At 31.5% G+C, this 21,099-nt stretch overlaps 4 protein-coding genes across 4 annotated transcripts; 2 read left to right on the top strand and 2 right to left on the bottom strand.

Annotated features, from left to right (window-relative positions):
* Window positions 1-1,753: 1,753 nt before the first annotated feature.
* On the bottom strand, window positions 1,754-3,518 carry MONOS_16291 (uncharacterized protein; the record flags this gene model as incomplete). Its single annotated transcript, XM_067869207.1, has 6 exons — window positions 1,754-2,145; window positions 2,342-2,868; window positions 2,959-3,126; window positions 3,198-3,281; window positions 3,383-3,410; window positions 3,515-3,518. 6 exons carry the CDS (start codon window positions 3,516-3,518, stop codon window positions 1,754-1,756), a joined length of 1,203 nt encoding a protein of 400 aa, XP_067720911.1.
* A 1,925-nt stretch (window positions 3,519-5,443) lies between these two features.
* MONOS_18167 (uncharacterized protein) lies at window positions 5,444-6,089 on the top strand (the record flags this gene model as incomplete). The annotated part of the gene is made up of 3 exons (XM_067871159.1): window positions 5,444-5,716; window positions 5,775-5,851; window positions 5,891-6,089. 3 exons carry the CDS (start codon window positions 5,444-5,446, stop codon window positions 6,087-6,089), a joined length of 549 nt encoding a protein of 182 aa, XP_067720910.1.
* Window positions 6,090-13,203: 7,114 nt separating this feature from the next.
* MONOS_1413c2 (uncharacterized protein) lies at window positions 13,204-13,906 on the bottom strand (the record flags this gene model as incomplete). Its single annotated transcript, XM_067866917.1, has 4 exons — window positions 13,204-13,362; window positions 13,431-13,537; window positions 13,636-13,684; window positions 13,775-13,906. 4 exons carry the CDS (start codon window positions 13,904-13,906, stop codon window positions 13,204-13,206), a joined length of 447 nt encoding a protein of 148 aa, XP_067720909.1.
* Window positions 13,907-19,013: 5,107 nt separating this feature from the next.
* On the top strand, window positions 19,014-19,658 carry MONOS_18166 (uncharacterized protein; the record flags this gene model as incomplete). The annotated part of the gene is made up of 2 exons (XM_067871158.1): window positions 19,014-19,140; window positions 19,201-19,658. The coding sequence occupies 2 exons, from the start codon at window positions 19,014-19,016 to the stop codon at window positions 19,656-19,658; spliced, it is 585 nt and encodes a 194-aa protein (XP_067720908.1).
* Between the last annotated feature and the right edge of the window lie 1,441 nt (window positions 19,659-21,099).

The raw sequence follows: 21,099 nt of genomic DNA, 5'->3' as shown, positions 1-21,099 counted from the left end.
TTTTGTTCGTGTTTTGAATAAAATATTATCGTTTTTAATTTCCCTGTATATTTATCTATTATTGAAATATTTATAATTTTCATTGTTAAAAAAAGGTAATTGTTAAAAATTTTTTGGTGTCGATTGCTCCATTACAGTTTGTGAAAAAAAATACCGGACAAGATTGTTTTCTCAATAACCGCTCAAAGAGAAAATCTGATAATATTCCTCTTTATATCTTAACAATACAAACTCACGTGACATACAAGACTTTCAGGACAGCTTCGCTTGAGCTCAGAAAAAATATATATCGAAATCTCGGTGAAATAGAATTTTGAGTTAATCAGATTTTCTCTTTGAGCGGTTATTGAGATATCGATCTTGTCCGGTTATTTTTGCACAAGCTGTATTTCGAACATTTTGCCTTTTCCATTAGAATAAAAAAATCATGAGCATTTTTTTTAATTATGAATCTGAAGATTATATAGTTATAACAGTCAAACAAAAATATGAAAAATAAATATTTTATCATGAAAGCTTGACAATTTTTTCTGGAAATGAAAAAAAAACATAAAAAAATGAAACTTGAAATCGAGTGAATTTTTTTTGAAAAATAACAAATTCTCTCTCTTTCTCTTTTTATTTTTATTATTTATTTATTTATTTATTTTTAATATTCAGTCTAAACCGGATATGATCATGTCGAATATAATCACATTGGTATATTGTCATATTTTTCGATGCATCGATATTTTTTGTGTGTTTTTCATTCATTTTTCATCTCATATAATCACAGGGCTAAATATTTATAATCACATTTATTATTATTATGGGTGCTTTTTTCAATGAAAAATCGATTTTTTGATCAATAATTTCAAATTTTCGCCTTTTTGAAGATGTGCTCAAATAAGTCAAAATAATGTGTGTTAATAATAATAATTGTTATTTTTATTGAAAAATGTGTATTTGTGAAGAATTTTCAAAAATTAAAAATTTGACTCAAAATTTTTTTATTATTTAATTAATTTACATTTTCTTCTATGAAAAGCAACATCTTGAATAATCACAATCGGACAGAGTTACAAAAAGTTGTGCAAAAACCGATGTGATAATATCCGGTTGAGACTGTTTAATTTTTTTTTTATTATTTTTCATTTTTATTTGTTGTTATTCTTTTATTTTTTATTTTTTTATTTTTTTATTTTTTTATTTTTTTATTTTTTTATTTTTTTATTTTTTTATTTTGAAAAATTCATTTTGTTTAATTTTCAGGTGAAAATAAATGCAAACAATTTTCTTCAAATTTTCATTCCAACTCACAAAAATCATCAGAATAATAACAACTGCTTGAAAATGTTGTTATTTCCATGATGGTGAAATTAGGTGAGTTGGAATGAAAATGTGATAGATAATTAAATTTTTGTTTTCACTTGAAAATTAAACAAAATGAATTTCACAAAAAAAAATTTGACAATTTGTTACTTTTCAAAAAAATTATCTTTTTTTTTCCAAGCAAACAACCATTCTTCGTTATTTTGATTGAAATTCTTTGTTCGAGCTTTCTGAATTGAAAATCTGGTTCATAAACCATATAATTTTGAATTATTAGCTACGTCATATTTTCAAGCTTTCAAAACGGAAAAATAAAAATATAAGTATGATGTTCAATAAAATAAAAACTACAAAGCAAATTCCATAAATGTTAAACTAGCAACTGCAAAACAAGTTTTTGTTGAATGAATTCTAACCGAAACAATAATTCAAAACGAAGCTTTCACTTCAAATTTCTCAAAAGAGATGCTTCATTTTCAGCTGCCTCGTGAATTGGCATTTCTGCTTTAAATTTATTCATTCTTTTGACTGATCTACTATCTGCATCACTCCAAAATGAAGGCGTATCTCTGCAGAACTTTAAGAATCCCAGCAAGAAGCACAAATACATCGGAATAAAATAAAAGCAAAAATGCCCTTTCACGAATCCGTCCATTCTGAGGGCGGGAAGAAGGAGCAGCAAAAGCAGAAAAACAAAAATGAGGCAAGTAAAAATTATCGGTTGATAAGTTTTGCTTGTCTGAAAAGAAATATCATCATAAATATAGCTACTAACAAGCCAATATGCCAAATACGTAGGAATCAATGTGATTGTCCAGCAATACGATGCAATGCCTAATAAACACAAAAATAGAGATAAAGAACAAGGAAAAAAGAATAATCAATAGTGAGTGGAAAAATTAATAAGAATTTTCATTTTACAAAGAAAAAGAAAAAGAAAAGAAAAGAAAAAGAGAGAGAAAAAAAAAGAAAAAGAAAAAGAAAAAGAAAAAAAATTATTTAGTGACAAAACAAAATGAAAATCTAATACCATCAGCTTTGAGCACGACCAACAAGAAAGAAGCTAACGAGCTCAGAATAGCCAAAAAAGTTCCAAGCTTTTTGCAAAGAGGATATTTATTCAAGATTATGTTAATCGACACAATTAGAAATAAATACACGATTTCATAAGGAATAAGAGGAACAGAGAAGCTTATCTTCATGACGCCATCCAACCACAATGCAGGAGGAATGAGAAAACACGTAAGAAACAAGAAGATTAAGAATTCCCATTCTGATGAAAGAAAAGCAAGATAAAATGAAGCAGCAACAATTCCAATGCTGAAAGCAATGCCACAAAATGTAAAAGACACCAAGCAATTGGGCCGATTTCCTTTCTCCAAAGCTTCAGCAGCAAACGGAATCATGATTCCCCCAGCAATAACAAGTCCCACAACAAGGAAAAGAACAACAAATAAAACTCCCCAAAGAATCATCGATTGATTATATTTCTGCTTTGCTTTTCTTTCTAGCTGAGATTTTCTGATTTGAATCGAATTGACTGTTTTCAAATAGGCCCTGCTCAAAAGATCAATGAATGTGCAGCAAAAAAAATAAGTTGAATGAGAATTATTTATTTACGGAAAATGCAAATAAATTCTTTCACACAAAAAAGTTCTTTTCCATCCTTTCTTGCTTAATCCATATTTAACTAAGCTTTCTTTGCTTGGACGAAAACCACAATCATTTAGAGATAACGGTTGGATCTTTGTTGAATTAAGCCCTAATATTTCTCTGAAATGTTGCAGCTCAGAGGAGCACTGATTCATCCACAACCTGAAAATGTTTTTTTTTTTAAAAAATAATCTTTTTCAGTGCCAAAAAATAGAATAGCGTCTTAAGCAAACACTTCGTTTTGAACGAGCATTTTCATTTTCTTGTTCACTTTTTGAAGAGAAAGCAACGTGTGGTAATCACAATTCTCCATAATCCTTAAACAGCATCGAAAACGAAAAAAGAAAGTGCACATTTGGAGCATTTTCAACAAACATAAAATTTCACCCCATCAGTTCAAAAATTAAAAAATGCAAACATATTTATCAGTTCATTTGGCAAATCGTCTTTTCATTTCGCATCAATAATTGTCGGCAGTAGATAATTGAAAAAATATTTATATTTTAAATAAGCTTTCAAAAAGCTTCATTTCATAAAAAGCAATTCACACTCATTTCAGAGTATTCTCATAAACAAATTATTTATTTGATCCAAACCAATATTATTTCAAACATTAATTCTATTATTAGAGAGATCAAATAAGATATTTTTGTTGTTCCAAGTATTTATTTCAATTTCATTATTATCTATCTTGTGCTTGAAATCGTTCTATTCTTATATAAGCATTTTTTTCTTGGATCAAAAAATTGAAACATTCAAATAATCCGAGATTTCAAAGAGAAAGCAGATGAGATATTCGTAAAAGTATTGAAGAGGGGAAGAAGTATGTTTCTGTGAAATTAAAAAGAGGAGGAGAGCAAAACTGAATCTTTGAAGTTGAGTTTTGAAACTATTTCAAAACAAAAGAAAAAGGGGTTGAGTGATAAGAGAATGAACGTTTCTAAAAGAGTGGTTAAACGTCAAAACAAAAGTGAATCAAGATCTCATCAACATGTTTGACATTTCCATTCCGCCACAATCAAGCAATGATCAGTTTTGAAGCAGGTATTCTCTGTTTCATTGACATTTTCTCAAATGGTGGTTTGATTTGACAATGAACTGGCAAAAGGGTATTATACGGCCAGTAATGATTTTTTTCTTGAAAACACCTAAAACTGTATCGAAACTGAGCTTTACGAACTCATCAATTAAGATCAGTTATAAAATTCTATTCAAAAATTAAATTATCGACCAACATAATAAATCTTTAAGAGATAAAAATCTTTGATCAACCCCATCATTTAATTTAATCACGTTTTCTTTAAGGTTTTTTTACCCTATTAACTAATTTTAACAACAGAACTCTATGAATTAGGGTTTATCCTAAAAGTAATTTCATTTTAACATCATTTATGAAGATATTGGGGCTTCAATACGAAAATAATTTTTTTGTCATAATTTCAAAAATAGAAAAAATTATAGTTTCTTTCTTTGTGAAAATTGATGATGAAAATAGACTATACCTTCATTGAACTATGATTCATCTAGTAGGAATATGAAAAAGAAATCGTTATGATATGAATTTTTCACTGGTCGTATCATACCCATTTGCCAATGAACTTTTTTCAAATGTTATTTTCAAATTCCGTTCTTTTGCAAATCATTCAATTAAGAATCAGTTGAATACACATTTCCCCCTTCATTCATTTGTTTCACGCTCACAATCTTTAATTTACTTATGCAAATATTTTTATCAGTCCCTTTTTCAGGATTCGGTATTAAAAAGAAAATGATTTCCAATCCTAGCAATTTTTTTCTCTTTCTCTTTTCTTTTTTTCTTTTTTCTTTTTTTTTTTGGACTTGGAAGGGAGACAGACAGAAAACATTGATAACAAAATAGAACAATAAAAAATGTGAAAATCCAGAAATTTGTGCTTTAAATTTTTTGAATGCATTTCGATCACAATCTCCATTACAAAAAAATTTGAAAGAGAAATAATTGTTTATCCTTTAAATTGGATGCAAAAAATACAAGCTTCAAGAAACACTGTGTGAACACTCTAAAATAAATTTTTTTATGCTCGTTATTGTTCTCCATCAATTGCAAATTTACAAACGTAATCTCATTCGATATGAATGATAAAAAATGTCATTGTTTTCTGATGAAATGAATTTTCAAAAAAGAGGATGAAGAAAGTCATCGAGAAATTCATTGGTGTGCACTTGTGTTATTAATGAATTTGCGTTTGCTGATTTCTTTCATTATTATTTTTTTTTAGAATTGTTTACTGAACTGGAAAATTGCAATGAGGATGGACAGAAAGTCAAAACCGAAAAACAAAATGAACTTATTGGCAATATGAACAAAGAAGAATTTTATGATATCGTCGACTTGGAAATGTTCAACAAAATTCACAAAATGATTGAAGAAAGGAAAATATCGATGGAAAATGCAGTTATTCTATTGAAAAACATAGGATATTGGGGAGTGTTAAAAAATATGTATATTGATGGATTTGAAAAATCTTCATTGAAGAAAAGATTGGCGAATATGATTATCAATGAAGAGAGGAAAAAAGATGAAAAGAAAGCTAAGCTTTTTGTTGATGCTTGTGAATGCTATCTTTTGTTGAGCAGGTGGGCTTCTTCGGAGTTGATTTTGATATGTGTGCCTTGCCTTCTGAAATCTGCATTGAAGAAAGAGGAAAGCGAGGAGACTCAGAAAGAAGTGGAAATGGCTTTATTGGCTTTGAGTTGTGTTGACCAATTTTATGTATGAACGATGTTATTTCCTTTTTGATATTGTTATTATTTTTATTATCTATTACCAGGATTTGAGGCAAGAACTTTATTTGAAGGAGATAAAGGAGATCAGTGAATATCAAAAGGAACATCGCAATCTGACACGGTTTGCTTATCAATCTGTTTGAAATTTTTTGATGTTCAGATTGAGATATGACAGAAGCTTAGAAGATGTTATTGTGAATGAGCTGCATTTCGGAAGAGAGGCAGCAAGAGAATTGGAAGAGCTAACAAGAAATATGGATTGGAAGAAGAAAGAAGGAGAGGAAATGAACAAAGAAGAAGCGAAAGAAGAGCTTACATTGGTGAGATGGCTCGAAACATTGAATAATTTTTTCTTCTAATGCTCATTGTGGAATGAAGAATATGTTGGGCTAATCAATAGCATTGTCCAGGTATATCGAGCAGCAAAAGGGAATAGTGGAGTAATTAGCAATCAATGCATTTATCCCTTGAAAATTGCAGCAGAAAGGAGAGATGTGAGAGTTGAAGATTTGTTGAAAAGTGGTGCAATTGATGCTGTTTTGGAGGAGATACAGCAACGAACATTGAATGACTTAATTGTAAATGATTGCTTGAAATTCCTTGTGAATGTTTCAAGGAAATTCAAACAAAAGAATAAAGATGAAAAGGAAGAAGAGGAAAGAAAATCAACAAAAATGGAGATATTCGAAAAGCTGGAAGAAGAAGGATACGAAGATGTCATCACAAGCTTTCATGGGATGTTGGATTTTCTCAACGAAACATTTTGTGACTTTTTGTTGTTGAATATTTCTGATTATTTTGTTCACGTTTAAATCAAAAGCTCTATTCTGTTTCAAACATTTCGGGAATTATATCTTTGAAAACAAAAAACATAGGCTAACAGAAGAAGAAGAAGAGAGAAGAATATTGATGAAGAGCAGAAAATATCTTTTTCAGCTTCGTAGGCTTTTCCAATTACTTTTCTTTCTTCATCCTCCATCTGTTCTTCATCTTATTTTTCATTTAATGTTCCCGTCTTCTGCTCAAATATTTTTTTATTATCAAATTATTGTTGTGTGAAATAAAAATGTAATAATTGCTTATGATTAATTTGTCTCTTTGAGGATCAGTAGTTAAATATTCAAAGAATAATTACAAAAAGGAACATCTTCGCTAAAAATTCACCACATTCGTTCAATGTCTTAAATTATCAATTATTGATATGTCTTGAACGAACAGTTATATTCTCTCAATACTCGATATAAAAAAAAAAAAAAAAAAAAAAAAAAAAATAAAAAAAAAAATAATAATAATAATAATAATAATAATAATAATAATAATAATAATAATAATAATAATAATAATAATAATAATAATAATAATAATAATAATAATAATAATAATAATAATAATAATAATAATAATAATAATAATAATAATAATAATAATAATAATAATAATAATAATAATAATAATAATAATAATAATAATAATAATAATAATAATAATAATAATAATAATAATAATAATAATAATAATAATAATAATAATAATAATAATAATAATAATAATAATAATAATAATAATAATAATAATAATAATAATAATAATAATAAAAATAATAATAATAATAATAATAATAATAATAATAATAATAATAATAATAATAATAATAATAATAATAATAATAATAATAATAATAATAATAATAATAATAATAATAATAATAATAATAATAATAATAATAATAATAATAATAATAATAATAATAATAATAATAATAATAATAATAATAATAATAATAATAATAATAATAATAATAATAATAATAATAATAATAATAATAATAATAATAATAATAATAATAATAATAATAATAATAATAATAATAATAATAATAATAATAATAATAATAATAATAAAATAATAATAATAATAATAATAATAATAATAATAATAATAATAATAATAATAATAATAATAATAATAATAATAATAATAATAATAATAATAATAATAATAATAATAATAATAATAATAATAATAATAATAATAATAATAATAATAATAATAATAATAATAATAATAATAATAATAATAATAATAATAATAATAATAATAATAATAATAATAATAATAATAATAATAATAATAAAAATAATAATAATAAAAATAATAATAATAATAATAATAATAATAATAATAATAATAATAATAATAATAATAATAATAATAATAATAATAATAATAAAAATAATAATAATAATAATAATAATAATAATAATAATAATAATAATAATAATAATAATAATAATAAAAATAATAATAATAATAATAATAATAATAATAATAATAATAATAATAATAATAATAATAATAATAATAATAATAATAATAATAATAATAATAATAATAATAATAATAATAATAATAATAATAATAATAATAATAATAATAATAATAATAATAATAATAATAATAATAATAATAATAATAATAATAATAATAAAAATAATAATAATAATAATAATAATAATAATAATAATAATAATAATAATAATAATAATAATAATAATAATAATAATAATAATAATAATAATAATAATAATAATAATAATAATAATAAAAATAATAATAATAATAATAATAATAATAATAATAATAATAATAATAATAATAATAATAATAATAATAATAATAATAATAATAATAATAATAATAATAATAATAATAATAATAATAATAATAATAATAATAATAATAATAATAATAATAATAATAATAATAATAATAATAATAATAATAATAATAATAATAATAATAATAATAATAATAATAATAATAATAGATGAATTTTGAATAGATTTTTTTCATTTGAATAAACCAGATTTATTCAGATGAACTCATGTTTATTCGAATAGATCGGGTTAATTTGAATGAACCGAGTTCATTTAAGATAGACTGAGTTCATTTGAGTTACGAAAAATAGATGAATTGTGAAATAAAAAATAATTTCAAAATTATTGGGTTATTTCAAAATTACCCAATAATTTTGAAATTGTCTATGGAAATTTTGAAATTTTTGGGGAATTTTGCAATAACTCAGGTGGACAAAATTTTTTCTCTGAAAAAATATATTATGCAAATTCGTGAAGTTATTCTAATCATATTTTAAAAAAAATGTTCTGTTGTTTTTTTATTGTTATTAATTATAGAAGAAATTTTCAACAAAATTATTTAGTATGAGTTAATGAATATTCGAAATAAGCTTTTGAATTCTATTTTGTTCTTTTCAAATACATTATAATGACAGTTTGAAAGTTTTCATTGAATTTTTTTTCATATGAATGATAAAGGTCAAAAATTTTTAAAAAAGTCTCAAAGGATCTAAATATTTGTTAATTGGAGAAAGTAATGAAACGCTCCGTTGCAATTATTAATCATCAATATTCAATAATTCACAAATGAGAAAGAATATCTTGAAAAACTTCAGGATCCAAAAAAAAATGACTCTTGAAAGAAAAATTTGATGTTATTTTTTGATCAATTAGAATATTTGTTTTCTGGTGACATAAGATTCGTTGCATTTTATCACGAAAGTTTCTGAACAAGATATATGAGGGACAATGTGTTTCACAAGTTATCACGGTGAAAAATTTTTCAGATTTGAAAAAAAACTTATGCATTCATTTTAACTGTTTATCTTGGTTTGAGCAATTCAAATGAAAAATACTTATCTCAAGGTGAGAGAGAATTGAATAATATTCAAATTCAAGGAAAAATAAAATGGATGCAACAGAAAGTTCGTCATTTTCATTATGGAAATGGAATGGTTGCGCATCGCAACATGAAGGTGCACGTTATTTCCAAGGCTGTGAAAAACCGTTCTTTATATTGAAAATTCGTCTTTTGCTAAATGTAATGCTTCTTCTACAGGATGTGGAGGAATAGATGCATTGAAGATAGCAGAATGTATTTTGCTCCATACCACATTTGTTCAACGTTCAGCGAAAGGAACCAATGGACTTGGAGGTGCAGGAATTTCATCAGAATATGTTGATGTACAGACAATGGTTGATGATTGCTCCTTTCAAAATTACTCTTCAGGCAACGACGGAGGGGCAATTGATCTGCGTGCAAAGAGAACCGAGAGGCAGAAGAAATGTGTTATTAATTCGTTTATTTTTCAACTGCAGTGTTCTTAACTCTTCAGGTTCTGGAGGTGGTTAAAATGAGCATAGGCTTTCAATGGACAATGTATTAATAAATAACTGCCTATTCTGCAATTGCTTTTCGATGACAGCAGGAGGTGCTGATTGCTCACAAATCAATGCAGTGAATAAAGGAATTTAATTTTTCTACTGTTTTTTCCGCAATAACACTTGTGTGAAAGGTGGACATGGCATTCTTCTCAAGACTTTACGCTAAACAACATTCATCCAAACTGTTGTTCAAACAGATAAATAGGAAACAGAGTTAGTGCAAACTCGGGTTCAAACATTGACAAAAGTGAATGGCTTAATGATGCTGGAGGAAGAACCAGATTTGTTTTTTCAACTGCTGCTCAACCAAATTCCAAAGGTGCTTTTTCATGTGGGATCAATGAAAGCTATCCGTGTAATTCTATCAGCCGTTGTATAAATCAACTTTTTCCACGTTATGCAAATGAAGTTCACATATTTACAGGAACAATAACAGAAATAAGAAGTGTAGACTTCGATGACAATACTTATGTGATATATGGACAAAGTGGTATGAGCGCAACTGTCCAGGTTAAAATTGAAGCAGCTAATGTTTTTCTCATTTCAGTTTCAACAGGAACTTGCTCTTGTGAATTGCTCAGAAAAAGTGAATATTAATGACTTAAGAGTATTTGAGAAGAATGGAACTTATAATGTTGGAACATGATACTACACAACTCTTTTCTCACTAAGTCTACAGTTTTCTGCGAACCCTCCATGAAAGTTCCATTAGCTACAGCTCCGTTATCATCTGCTCATGTTCTCCAGTTAAACGCCAACAATGTGCGATTTGTTGCAGATTGAATCACTTCGGATAACGACCATTTTTATAATTTCACATCATCTGGGCTTGCTTTCTCTAGCATTTGTCTTAACTTCCATTTCTATTCCATAGCTGTTGATACCATCTCTTCTCCTGATCTCTTTTGGGGAAAACTGAATGTTTAATCAAATTTCAGTCAATCCGACAGAAAATCAATTTTCAAACATTTTTCGTCGTCATCATCTTTTCTTCTTCTTCTTCTTCTTCCTCATTTATTATTCTTTTTCTTCAACATTTCCTGCCTTTTTGAAGGAAATCAAATGAAAGAAAACAATGCTTTCTCAAGATTCGAGATATATTTATTACATTCGAACAATTTTTTGAATGAAAATGATTGCGATAAGAAACAGGAGATTAAAGAAAAAGAATAAGGAAAAGAAGAATGCAACTATGAAGATTACAACACTGATGAAAATTTTTGATGAGAAATCAAATGATCAATCACATCAAATAATGGCTCAAAGGACCGCAACATTTTGTTGATCACCAATTCTTTGTTCTTTAGGAGATCTAAACGATGTTCTGAAGAAGCAGATACTGATGAATCTTGGCAAAATATAATTCCTTCTCCATCTTCAATATCATCGTCTCGTGAAACTTCATCACTCACTGTCCATCCCACAGCAGCATCTCAAAACATTTCGACATTTCTTCCTCATTCCTCTTCAGCTGCAGCCTCAGCAGTACCACCAGTAGCCGCACCATTTGCAACAGCGCCATCTGCCCTTCTTTCTTTGAGATATCCTTCTGTGCAGTCTCCTTTCACCACCTCAGCCCAACCAATGCTCTCATCCATTTTCACGCAGATGCAACAGAAAGCACACTCACAGTGCGATGCAGTTCCTGTTCACATTCTTCGTAATCACTCTGAATTCATTCAAAGTTAGAAGAACTCTCCAGTAAGTTGTATTACACAAATTCGGTTTCCTAAGACACAACAAGAAGAAGTCGTTATATTTGAACGCTTCCAGCACCGAAGCAAATGAAGGCGGACTGCACACAGACAACATGTGTGCATCTCGGAAGGAACAAAGCAACAGCGCCTGTGAAATCTGTGGATTGCACATTCGCAGAAGAGATTCCTTTTGAACAGACGTGATCTTTCCACAAGCTTCTCCTGGCAACGAACACGAAGAAGAAATCACATCGAAACAAAACATGAAATCATGCAGAGCATTAATCGCATCCTTCAGCTACGCTGCTTCTGTCTGGTTGTCGTTCAAGAAAAATTCGAGAATGCAGATGACTCTGTCCTCACCTTCTCCAACTTCAACCATTTTAACACATCAGAAAACATCTTGATTTTCTTCTCCAACGAATCTTCAACAGCACGATGTTGAAAAACAATAAAAATAATTGCTCATCTCTTGTGAACTTCTTACACGTGAACCTCCCGGATAGCCACACATCATCAAAAAACTTCCGGAATTTTTTTTCCCTGTGGATCTTCTCCCATCATTCAGCCTCACCCTTCTTCTGCTCTGCATGCTTCTTTCCCAGCCACTGAACAACAGTCGCCTTCCATGCCTCTTTCTATTCCACTGTTGGAGTTGCAGCAAGCATTCAGTTCTTCTGCTTTCTCTTCGCATCGTGGTGTGGCGAAAGCTGAATCACATTCAGCTAACTTGCATCTATTTATTTTCTGCCTTTTCACACTTCTCTCCCCTTTCCTCTTCTTCCTCTTCTTCCTCTTCTTCCTCTTCTTCCTCTTCTTCCTCTTCTTCCTCCTCTTCCTCTTCTTCCTCTTCTTCCTCTTCTACCTCTTCTTCCTCCTCTTCCTCTTCTTCCTCTTCTTCCTCTTCTTCCTCTTCTTCCTCTTCTTCCTCTTCTTCCTCTTCTTCCTCCTCCTTTTCTTCCTCCTCTTTCTTTTCTTTTTCATCTTCCTCTTTATCCTCTTCGTTTTCTTTTTTTTTTTCTTCTTCTTCTTCTTCTTCGTTTTCTTCGGCTCCTATTCTGTTCATCCATCTCCTCTTTGTTCTGTACCACTCTCTCGCCCCTTTCTTATTTGTCCCGCATTCTCTACCTCCAACAATGCCCTCCCCCTCCCCACACCTTCTCCTCCAGCTCATTTCCCCCCAACAAGCCGCGCCACCTTCTCTTCATGCGACGCTTTTATTTACAACTGCTGCTGCTTCTATCTTGCAAGAATCATTTGCTCATTCACAATCACCTCATTGAACAGCGCCTTCTTCTCTATTATCATCCGCTCATACACTTTCGATAGCTCCCTTAGCATCTTCATTTCCTTCTCCTTCTCGTTTATCTTCTTCCGCAAAGTTGTATTCACTCCTCCTTCACAACAACCACCAGAATCATCAATGCTTCCACAATTGACTCCAGCGTCGTTCTTCTCCGATCATTCTCTGATCCCAGGATTTGCTCCCCTCCTTTTATCTTCTCCTCCACAGCAGTTTCCTTCTCCGGCAAAGCTCACCCAACACCCAACTTCACAACAACTCCTATTCCACTTGTGTGTGCCACAAGGACCACAGCACTTCCATATTTGATAATTACTGCAATTTTCTCCTGGTTCTTTTCACACGGCCCCAACTGCAGAATCAACAAAGCCAAAGATAAAACCATCCCGCACTATGCAGAGGACAGTGAAAAAAGCATGTCAGCATGCATCGCCAAACAATTAGTATCTGTTTGCTAACCACACTCACCACTCCTCCTTGTTGAGCTCTATGTTCTTCTTCATCTCCACCAGCTGCTCCATCAGCTCCTTCACCTTTGCATTGTGTTTCTCCCTCAGCTCCAGAATCTTCCTTGCCAGTTTCACCACTATCTCCTCAATCTTCCACACTTCATTCTCGACAACTCCTCATCTTATCACTTCGTCATCTGTCTTCACAGTCACACTCCTCGACTGAGCAGATCGGAACACCAGTTGAGCTGTGGAAGGTTGTAACTTAGAAGGATAAAACAGAATGCAGATCAAATGGAACGCGTTCACGCAGTTCGAAACTTAGATCCACTTTCTCCTAAACAACTAACACACCAACGTTGCAAGAAGAAGATGCAGATTCACCAGCGAAACTGAAATTGTCGCCGAAAGCACCACAGCATATCCATTCAGTGTCTGCATCACACGTGGTGACAGCCGCATGGACTGATCAAACACCCCAGTCATTTTCTTTTCTTCGCTTCTTTGCCTTCGGAATGGAAAGGCTGATCTGTATGCAGCATGAGCAAAAAAGATGTGAAAGACATTTCAGAATCTTTTCATATTGCAAAATATGAAATTTCAAATAATGTCAAGTTATATTTTGGAGGATTCGTAACGTGATGGATAAAGTTGATATCAATAAAACCATAAGGCAAAATGTTTGTATGCTCGTTCTCCATGGAAAAATTGTTAAACAAAACTGCGTATTGTTGGATTTTATATCTAGTCTGTGAAAAGCTCCAAATCCTGTATCTTGTGTCTAATTACTGATAGAGCGGTTCAAAAATTAGTTGTATTTCCTTTTTTATCAACATTTTGTTCAATAAGACTTTGAACAAATATTCACATTCAACTCAGATTATTCAAACGACTATATGATCCACGCACAGTAATTCGATTGCTACGTGAAGAGATATAACAGTAGAAGAAATCCATTAATTCAAAAACAAATAAAAAATCAGTATATCGCTTGTGAATATTTGATTCTTTTTTTCTTTATCCAGCGGTAAATCATTTCCATGGATATGATCTGTTCATTTTCGGATCATATTTGTTGTGGTTTAATGGAAACAAACTTTATGAATCGGATGACAACGCCGCTTTTTTCCTTTCAATCATCGGTTTTTGTCAATTTTTTCTTCATTAAAAGACATAGAATGTCATTTGTTTCATTGAAGGCACTGCTTCGATTTATTAATGATTGCTTTCAATGATTGCATTCATGGTTTCACAGGCAATGCAAGTCACAAAATATTTTCTAATATTTATTCACTACTGAAATCAATATTTCAAAAAAAGAAAGATTGAAAGAAAAGATAGAAAAGTGAATAAAACCAACTGTTTCTTCAAACATTTATTTCAACATTCATCATTTACATAATATCTTAAATGTATCTAAAGTCATGGATGAATGAACAAGTTTCATGATATATTCCCATTAATTTCATTATGTCAAACAGAAACAACATGACAGCTCTTCCCTCATCTTTGTTTGGAACAATATTCTTTGGGTTGCCGGAACAAAGCAACGAAATAAGTAATTTGAGGTTTGTTGAAAGTCATTCCATTGGAAATTTTTTGAAGAATTATTTGCAGACAAACTCTTCCCCAAAATAAAACTGTAAGTCATGAAGACTGCTCAACAAGTGATATCGAAGCAACAGTGATGCAAAACACTTCAATAGACAAAGATCAATCAGATTCAAACTCACTTTCTGACTACACTCCTTCAAAACGTAAAATCGGTTCGGTTTGCTTCAACAGAAGAGAATCAGAAGAGCGAGATCAATATTCCTCTTCTGACAATTCTGACAATTCTCCAACTGAATTATCGAAGGCGGCAAAATCTGAGAAGAGGGGCAAGCCTGAACAGTTGAACGCTTCAAGCAATGAAACAAAACCTAAGAAGAAAAAAGGAAAAATTGCTTCAAAAAGAAATAAATTACCAGATTTCAACTCATTGAAAGAGAGAAGAGATTTACAACTTGAAGAAATAAATCAAATGGAAATTCACACCGAAAAAATGAGGATGATAATGAAACCTACGGAGTTCTTTTTGATTCTCTATTGAATAACCCAGATGATGAACATCTTCGGCTAACAATTGACTTTCTTATTGAATTAGGCAACTTAGTTCAATCAGAAATAAGCGCAATTCCAAAACAGGGTCCAAAGAAAAGATTGACAACACATGACGAAATTGTTGTTTATTTGGAATGGCTTTCAAGCAAAACAACGTTAAAAAGAATTGCCTTTTCTCTTGGAATTTCAGAATCAATGGCTTGCAATTCGATCAAGAATATAAGACCTTTTTATTAAATGCACTGGAAAAGATGTTCATCAATCCTCCAAGACCTCAATTGCCTTTGAATGAAGATTATCCACAAGTTGCTCTTTTGGTTGATGCGACAACCATCAAAGTTTCTACTCCTCCAATTCCATTTGAAGATTCAAAGCTGCTATACGATGGACACCATCAAGTTTACAGCATGAAATTTGAAGTTGCTGTTTCCGCATGGTATCCACATAAAGCTTTATTTGTGTCAAATGCTGTAATGGGAGGTGTTCATGATGTGGCTTTGTTTCGTGAAGGAAAAGAAAGATATGTCCAATATTTGAAGATGACGGACAAAGAAAAAGAAAAATATTACTGTACTCTTCACACAGACAGATGGGCAATTGTTGCAGACAAAGGCTATCAGGGTCATTTCACGGATATCGATGTCATAACACCAATTAAAAAACACTCAACGAACAGCAAATTATCTTCATGTCAAAGAAAATTATGTTTGACACCTTCAACATTCATTTCATGTTCATCTCCCAATTCTTTTCCATGCAACTCATCGTTAAGCTCATCTTCTCCATCCACATCTTCTTCTTCCTCTCCTTCTTTGGCTTCGTCATTTTCATTAGAAACTTCTTCTTCCTCTTGCTCTCCTTCTCCTTCTTCAACTATCTCTGATGATATTTCATCTTCAACTTCATTTGAATCTGCGGAGATTATTTATTCATCAGATTCTTCGTTCAACTCTTTGAATTCTGAAATTTCCACATCGTCTGCTGCTGTCTCATGTTCAGTGTCAGAAATGCCTCAATCTTTTTCTTCATCTTCCAAATCAAATTCATCGTCTGCATTCTTGCCTCTCTCGAAATCAAGTTTCACAAATCAAAATCAATCTCCTTCTTCTTCTTCACTTTTTTCTCCTTCATCTTCAGTTCATCTCGCTTCGTTAACAAGTTCAATTCCTCAATCCCCTTCATCAATTCTCAATTCTTCTTTTTCTTTGGCTTTTTCACCTGTTCCGAACACATGTTCACAGAATTCCACGGACACGTCTTTTATAACTTCAAGCTCAAACAACGATACAATTCATCCCTGCGCATCACACCCTCCTCTTCCTTCTTCAAATGCAAGTAATTCAATGACTTCTTCCACTTGCAACAAAAGTCAATCTCAAGGCAGAATGGAAAAGTCAATCGAAAATTTCAATAAAAGTCTAGCAAAGTTCAGAATCCCAGTGGAATGGTTTTTTTGGCCGACTTAAAAAGTTATGGCTCAGATTGTCGGATAAGTATACAGGTGGAAAACAGAATATTGATGCAGATGCAAAAATAGCATGTTGGCTAACCAACATCGTTATTGACAGTAATTCTTTGGAACCAGCTGATGGAGTGTTCTATCGAAAAGTGACAGAATACTCCATCAGAAAAGAGATGGAAAAAAAATTGATAAAGGAGATCAACTCAAAAGCCAGTTCAGAAAGAAAATTGATAAGAAAAATGTCAAATTCTTTAATCACTGACAGTTTTCCAATGCCTAGAAATACTATTTAATTATCTCAATTGTTTCTTTTTCTGAAAATTTTCATTGAATGCTTTTTTAACATGTCATCTGAATTCATGAGAAGTAATGTCAGGTTTTCTTTGTTATCATTAAATACACTCAAATTAAACATTTTCATCACATGTTTGTGACTTGTTACTTCCTGTTTTTCCAAACTCTTCCAAGAAAATTTTTCGAACTTTTTTTTGGCAACGAAACAAAATTTTTCCATCCACAAATTGTTGAATATAATCAATAATAAATGTTTCTTTTAATTGAATTAATAAAACACTTATTATTTTTACATCCTTTCAGTTATATTAAAAAGGGGAAAAAATTGAGAAAAATTTGAGATTTTCCCACAATTTTTTTAACTTGAAATTTGTTGGTGGAACTTAAAATAACTGCCTTATTTTCAATTCTTCCGAAAAATTTCAAAATTACTCGATTATTTCAAAATAACATATACGAATTTCAAATTTTTTCAAAAATTTCATAATTACACAAAAATTGTGCAATTCATCTAATATTTTAATAAACAAATATTTTTTATGTTAGTATAATTGATTGCAAAAACATAGATAAATTATTTGAATCATAATAATGCTGTTTTGCGAATGATTTTTGTTGTTTTCGCCAAATTCTTTCAAAGATCATAAGGATCAAAATGTTAAAAAAACTGTCAAAATTTTTTGCACCAACAAACGATTAAAAATATATCAACATTACATTCATTAATCGTTCAACCTTCAAACTATGTTATTCACACGTTTTAACATTTTTTAAAATTGATGAAAAGAAGAATTTCATGAATTATGAAATGAAAAGTAATTTTTGATTTGCGCAAATAAAACAAATTGGATTGCTCCAATACTGGCATAAACAACTGGCATTTATACTCATATTGGTTAAATAATATCAAAAGAAAGGAAAAAATCAAAAGAAAATAATTGTGTCGGTTTTTATAAAAAACGGATTCAAAAACAAACTTATTTGTTTTCATTATTTAATTGAATTATGAACGGAGTTCAACCGTTTTTCTCTTGCTATTTGCCTGCACTTCTCCAGCAGATATTCCTTATTGTGTTGTTTCCTTCCGATCAGGAGCATGCGAAATATCATTCTGATCGTTCCAATTTATCAAGTGCAAAAGTCACATTCTGATGGTATCACATGGAAGAAGCATTGATTTGACAAACGTTACAATGGGTAACATGGAACTGATGGGAAAAAGCATTGTAGAAGTATTTGCGCAGGCTGAATTGCGAGACGAGTCACAGGGATTAAATGAAGGCAGCAGACCTAGCAGTGAATCTTGAATGCAGCACACTCTATTCGCTTCTCCTAAGTGCACCATCTGAGCCCTCCATCATCAGCTGAACTGGCAGCGAGCCTTCCCGCGTGCTTGTCTAAAACACGTCGATCAAGAGTAGCGGAAGCATCCTGAGTGAGAATGGTGGATGCATTGCTATGAAATTGAGCGAAGGCTCGTTGTTCCACTGCAACTTTTGTTCGATCTCTGGATGTTTCTGCTCGGCGACTGGCAGAGGAGGCGCGATGTTCCTGGATTGCTCATCAATTGCAAGCGATGGGCTGCTTCCTTTTGTGCTGATAAACACGACGTTCATGGAGAACAAAGCATTTGTGGGAAGAGACTTATATGAAAAATGTGCGAATGAAAAAACTCAAATTGGCAACGAGTAGTTCCAGCTCGATTTCAGAGCACCGTTTGTTCGGGAGTTTGCGATGTGGGGATGCACAGAACTCGACTATGCGGACGAGCAAGATCTGCTGCTGCTTGTGGTTGTGCATCAGAGCGAGACAATATTTTCGTCTTCTTCAGCAGACAACGCCTCCAAAACACGCCAGTGCAGTGGAATAAGCTAACCTTGTATTTCCTTGAATGTTGCGCTGCCCTATATCATTCCTTCAGTTTACAGCAATTTGCTGATTGATAAAAGCGCTGAGGTGACAGGAGAAGCAAGTGCACATGATGTGACGATCAAATCGCTGGATCCGGAAGGCGTAAGGGGGAATATTCTGCTGAACAGCAGCATTGAAAGAAAGATGGGTAGTTTCATTTCGTGCTGCTCGAGAGTGAAAATGGAATCTCTTTCGTTTTTGTTTGGAAGCGCTTTTTCTTTTTCGCATTCCAGCTTGTTATTGCTGGCTGATGGCAGCATGTCTATTGCAGATACAGCGTTTGCTCAAGAAGATTGGAGCAGAAACTCAGAAATGAGACTGAACTGCTTCATCATTCTCGTTGAGAATGGCAGACTGTCGATTGACTGGTGCACTTTTGCTAGCCTCTGTCTCGGTACTTCATGCGTAGCAGCAAGAGGCGGACAGCATTGCTCATTTGTGGACTTGAACATTTCTGATATGAATTGAAAAGAGTTATTTGATTTCCACAATCTGGTAAACCTCTTTATGCAGCAGGTGCTAATTTCCAGTTGCACACTTGAACAGTCTGTCATTCTCTTTCACAACTTCAAAGACTTCCATCTGCAGAAGGTTCAAATCAGAAACGCAGAGAGCAAAGCAAGCTTAATTGTATTTTCCTTAGACGGTTCAGGAGGTTATTCAAATATACAGTGCATTTATTTGGAATTCAATGCCATATCTGTACTGTCTGGTTCTTTGCTTTCTATTAAATACCAAGATTCAGATATTAAGATCATTCTTGGCTATTTCAAACACAATACTTGGAGAAGGATGTGCAGGGAGCGTGGCATCGAATGATTCGACATTCCATTTGAAGCAGTCATCATTAAAAAAATATAACCCGAGATTCGCTTATCCCGTGCTGCTTTGCGTCTTTATCTTCGTCCTTGTTGCTGGAATTGGAGAACTGCTCGAACAAAAAGTTTGCTTCGCACTCTGAAAAATGGTGCATTGCAGCGTTGGCAGATTTGACGGATGTTTTTTTATCTTCATGTTGATTTGATGGAGCAGCTGGCGTGCAACAGAATGGAACATACGAAGATAGTTTCAAAAATCTGTGCCAGTGGAGCGGATCGATGGTTGATCTTCAGAATTGCTCATGAAAGGAAATATACACGAGAGTTTCCAACACATCGAAAGGAGGCCTGTCTGTGTCAGGCTGGAGCATTTCCGTCTATTTATAATGTTTGCAAATAACAGACAGAAAGCATCAGGCTATCCATCCATGAAATACAACATTGCCTACCCAGTCCAAGCGCTACTGAACATTCAGAGTCTGAAAGGAGGAGATGGCTTTCTTCCGAACACTTCTTTGTTAATTGCAAACAACAATTGTACTCTCGTAGGCTTGGCTTCAGATAGAGTATCAATGCTCTTCATTCAACAGCTGAACTCGATGAAGTCTTCCAGCAAGGGAGAAACCTTCTGATTGATCTTGCTGGCTCCTTGCTCCTGCTCTGTGGCTTGTCACTCCAGGTTTATTCATTCAAAGGAATGATTCACATGCTCCAGGTGTATCCGCATCTGTCAGAAGAGTTTGCAGGTGAAATAGAGATTCTTGAAGCCATTCCATCATCAATTGTTACAACGCGAATGAAGCAATGAAAGTGTCTGTAAAGATCTTGTTTGGAAAGATTTACTCGCCTTCTTCTGCATATCTATTCATTCAGAAGAACAGAAGTGAGATTGAGCCAAAAGGAGATGAAAGAATAACTGACGGTGGGAAAGAAGGCAAATCCTCTAAGGCATATATTTTGATCGTTTAATTCTTTGTGATATTATTAAATGTGCTTGTTGCACATATCGTAGCAACTGATTGATGGAGGAGGACAAAAGAAGAAGCGAAACAATTCATCGAGATTGTGAACGAAATCAAAAAGATAAATCT

Source organism: Monocercomonoides exilis (genome assembly GCF_001643675.1).
Source record: "Monocercomonoides exilis strain PA203 chromosome Unknown scaffold50-658552, whole genome shotgun sequence".
Taxonomy (NCBI): domain Eukaryota; phylum Preaxostyla; order Oxymonadida; family Polymastigidae; genus Monocercomonoides; species Monocercomonoides exilis.
The sequence above is the reverse complement of the archived record's forward strand: the minus strand, read 5'-3'. Positions and strand labels throughout refer to the sequence as shown.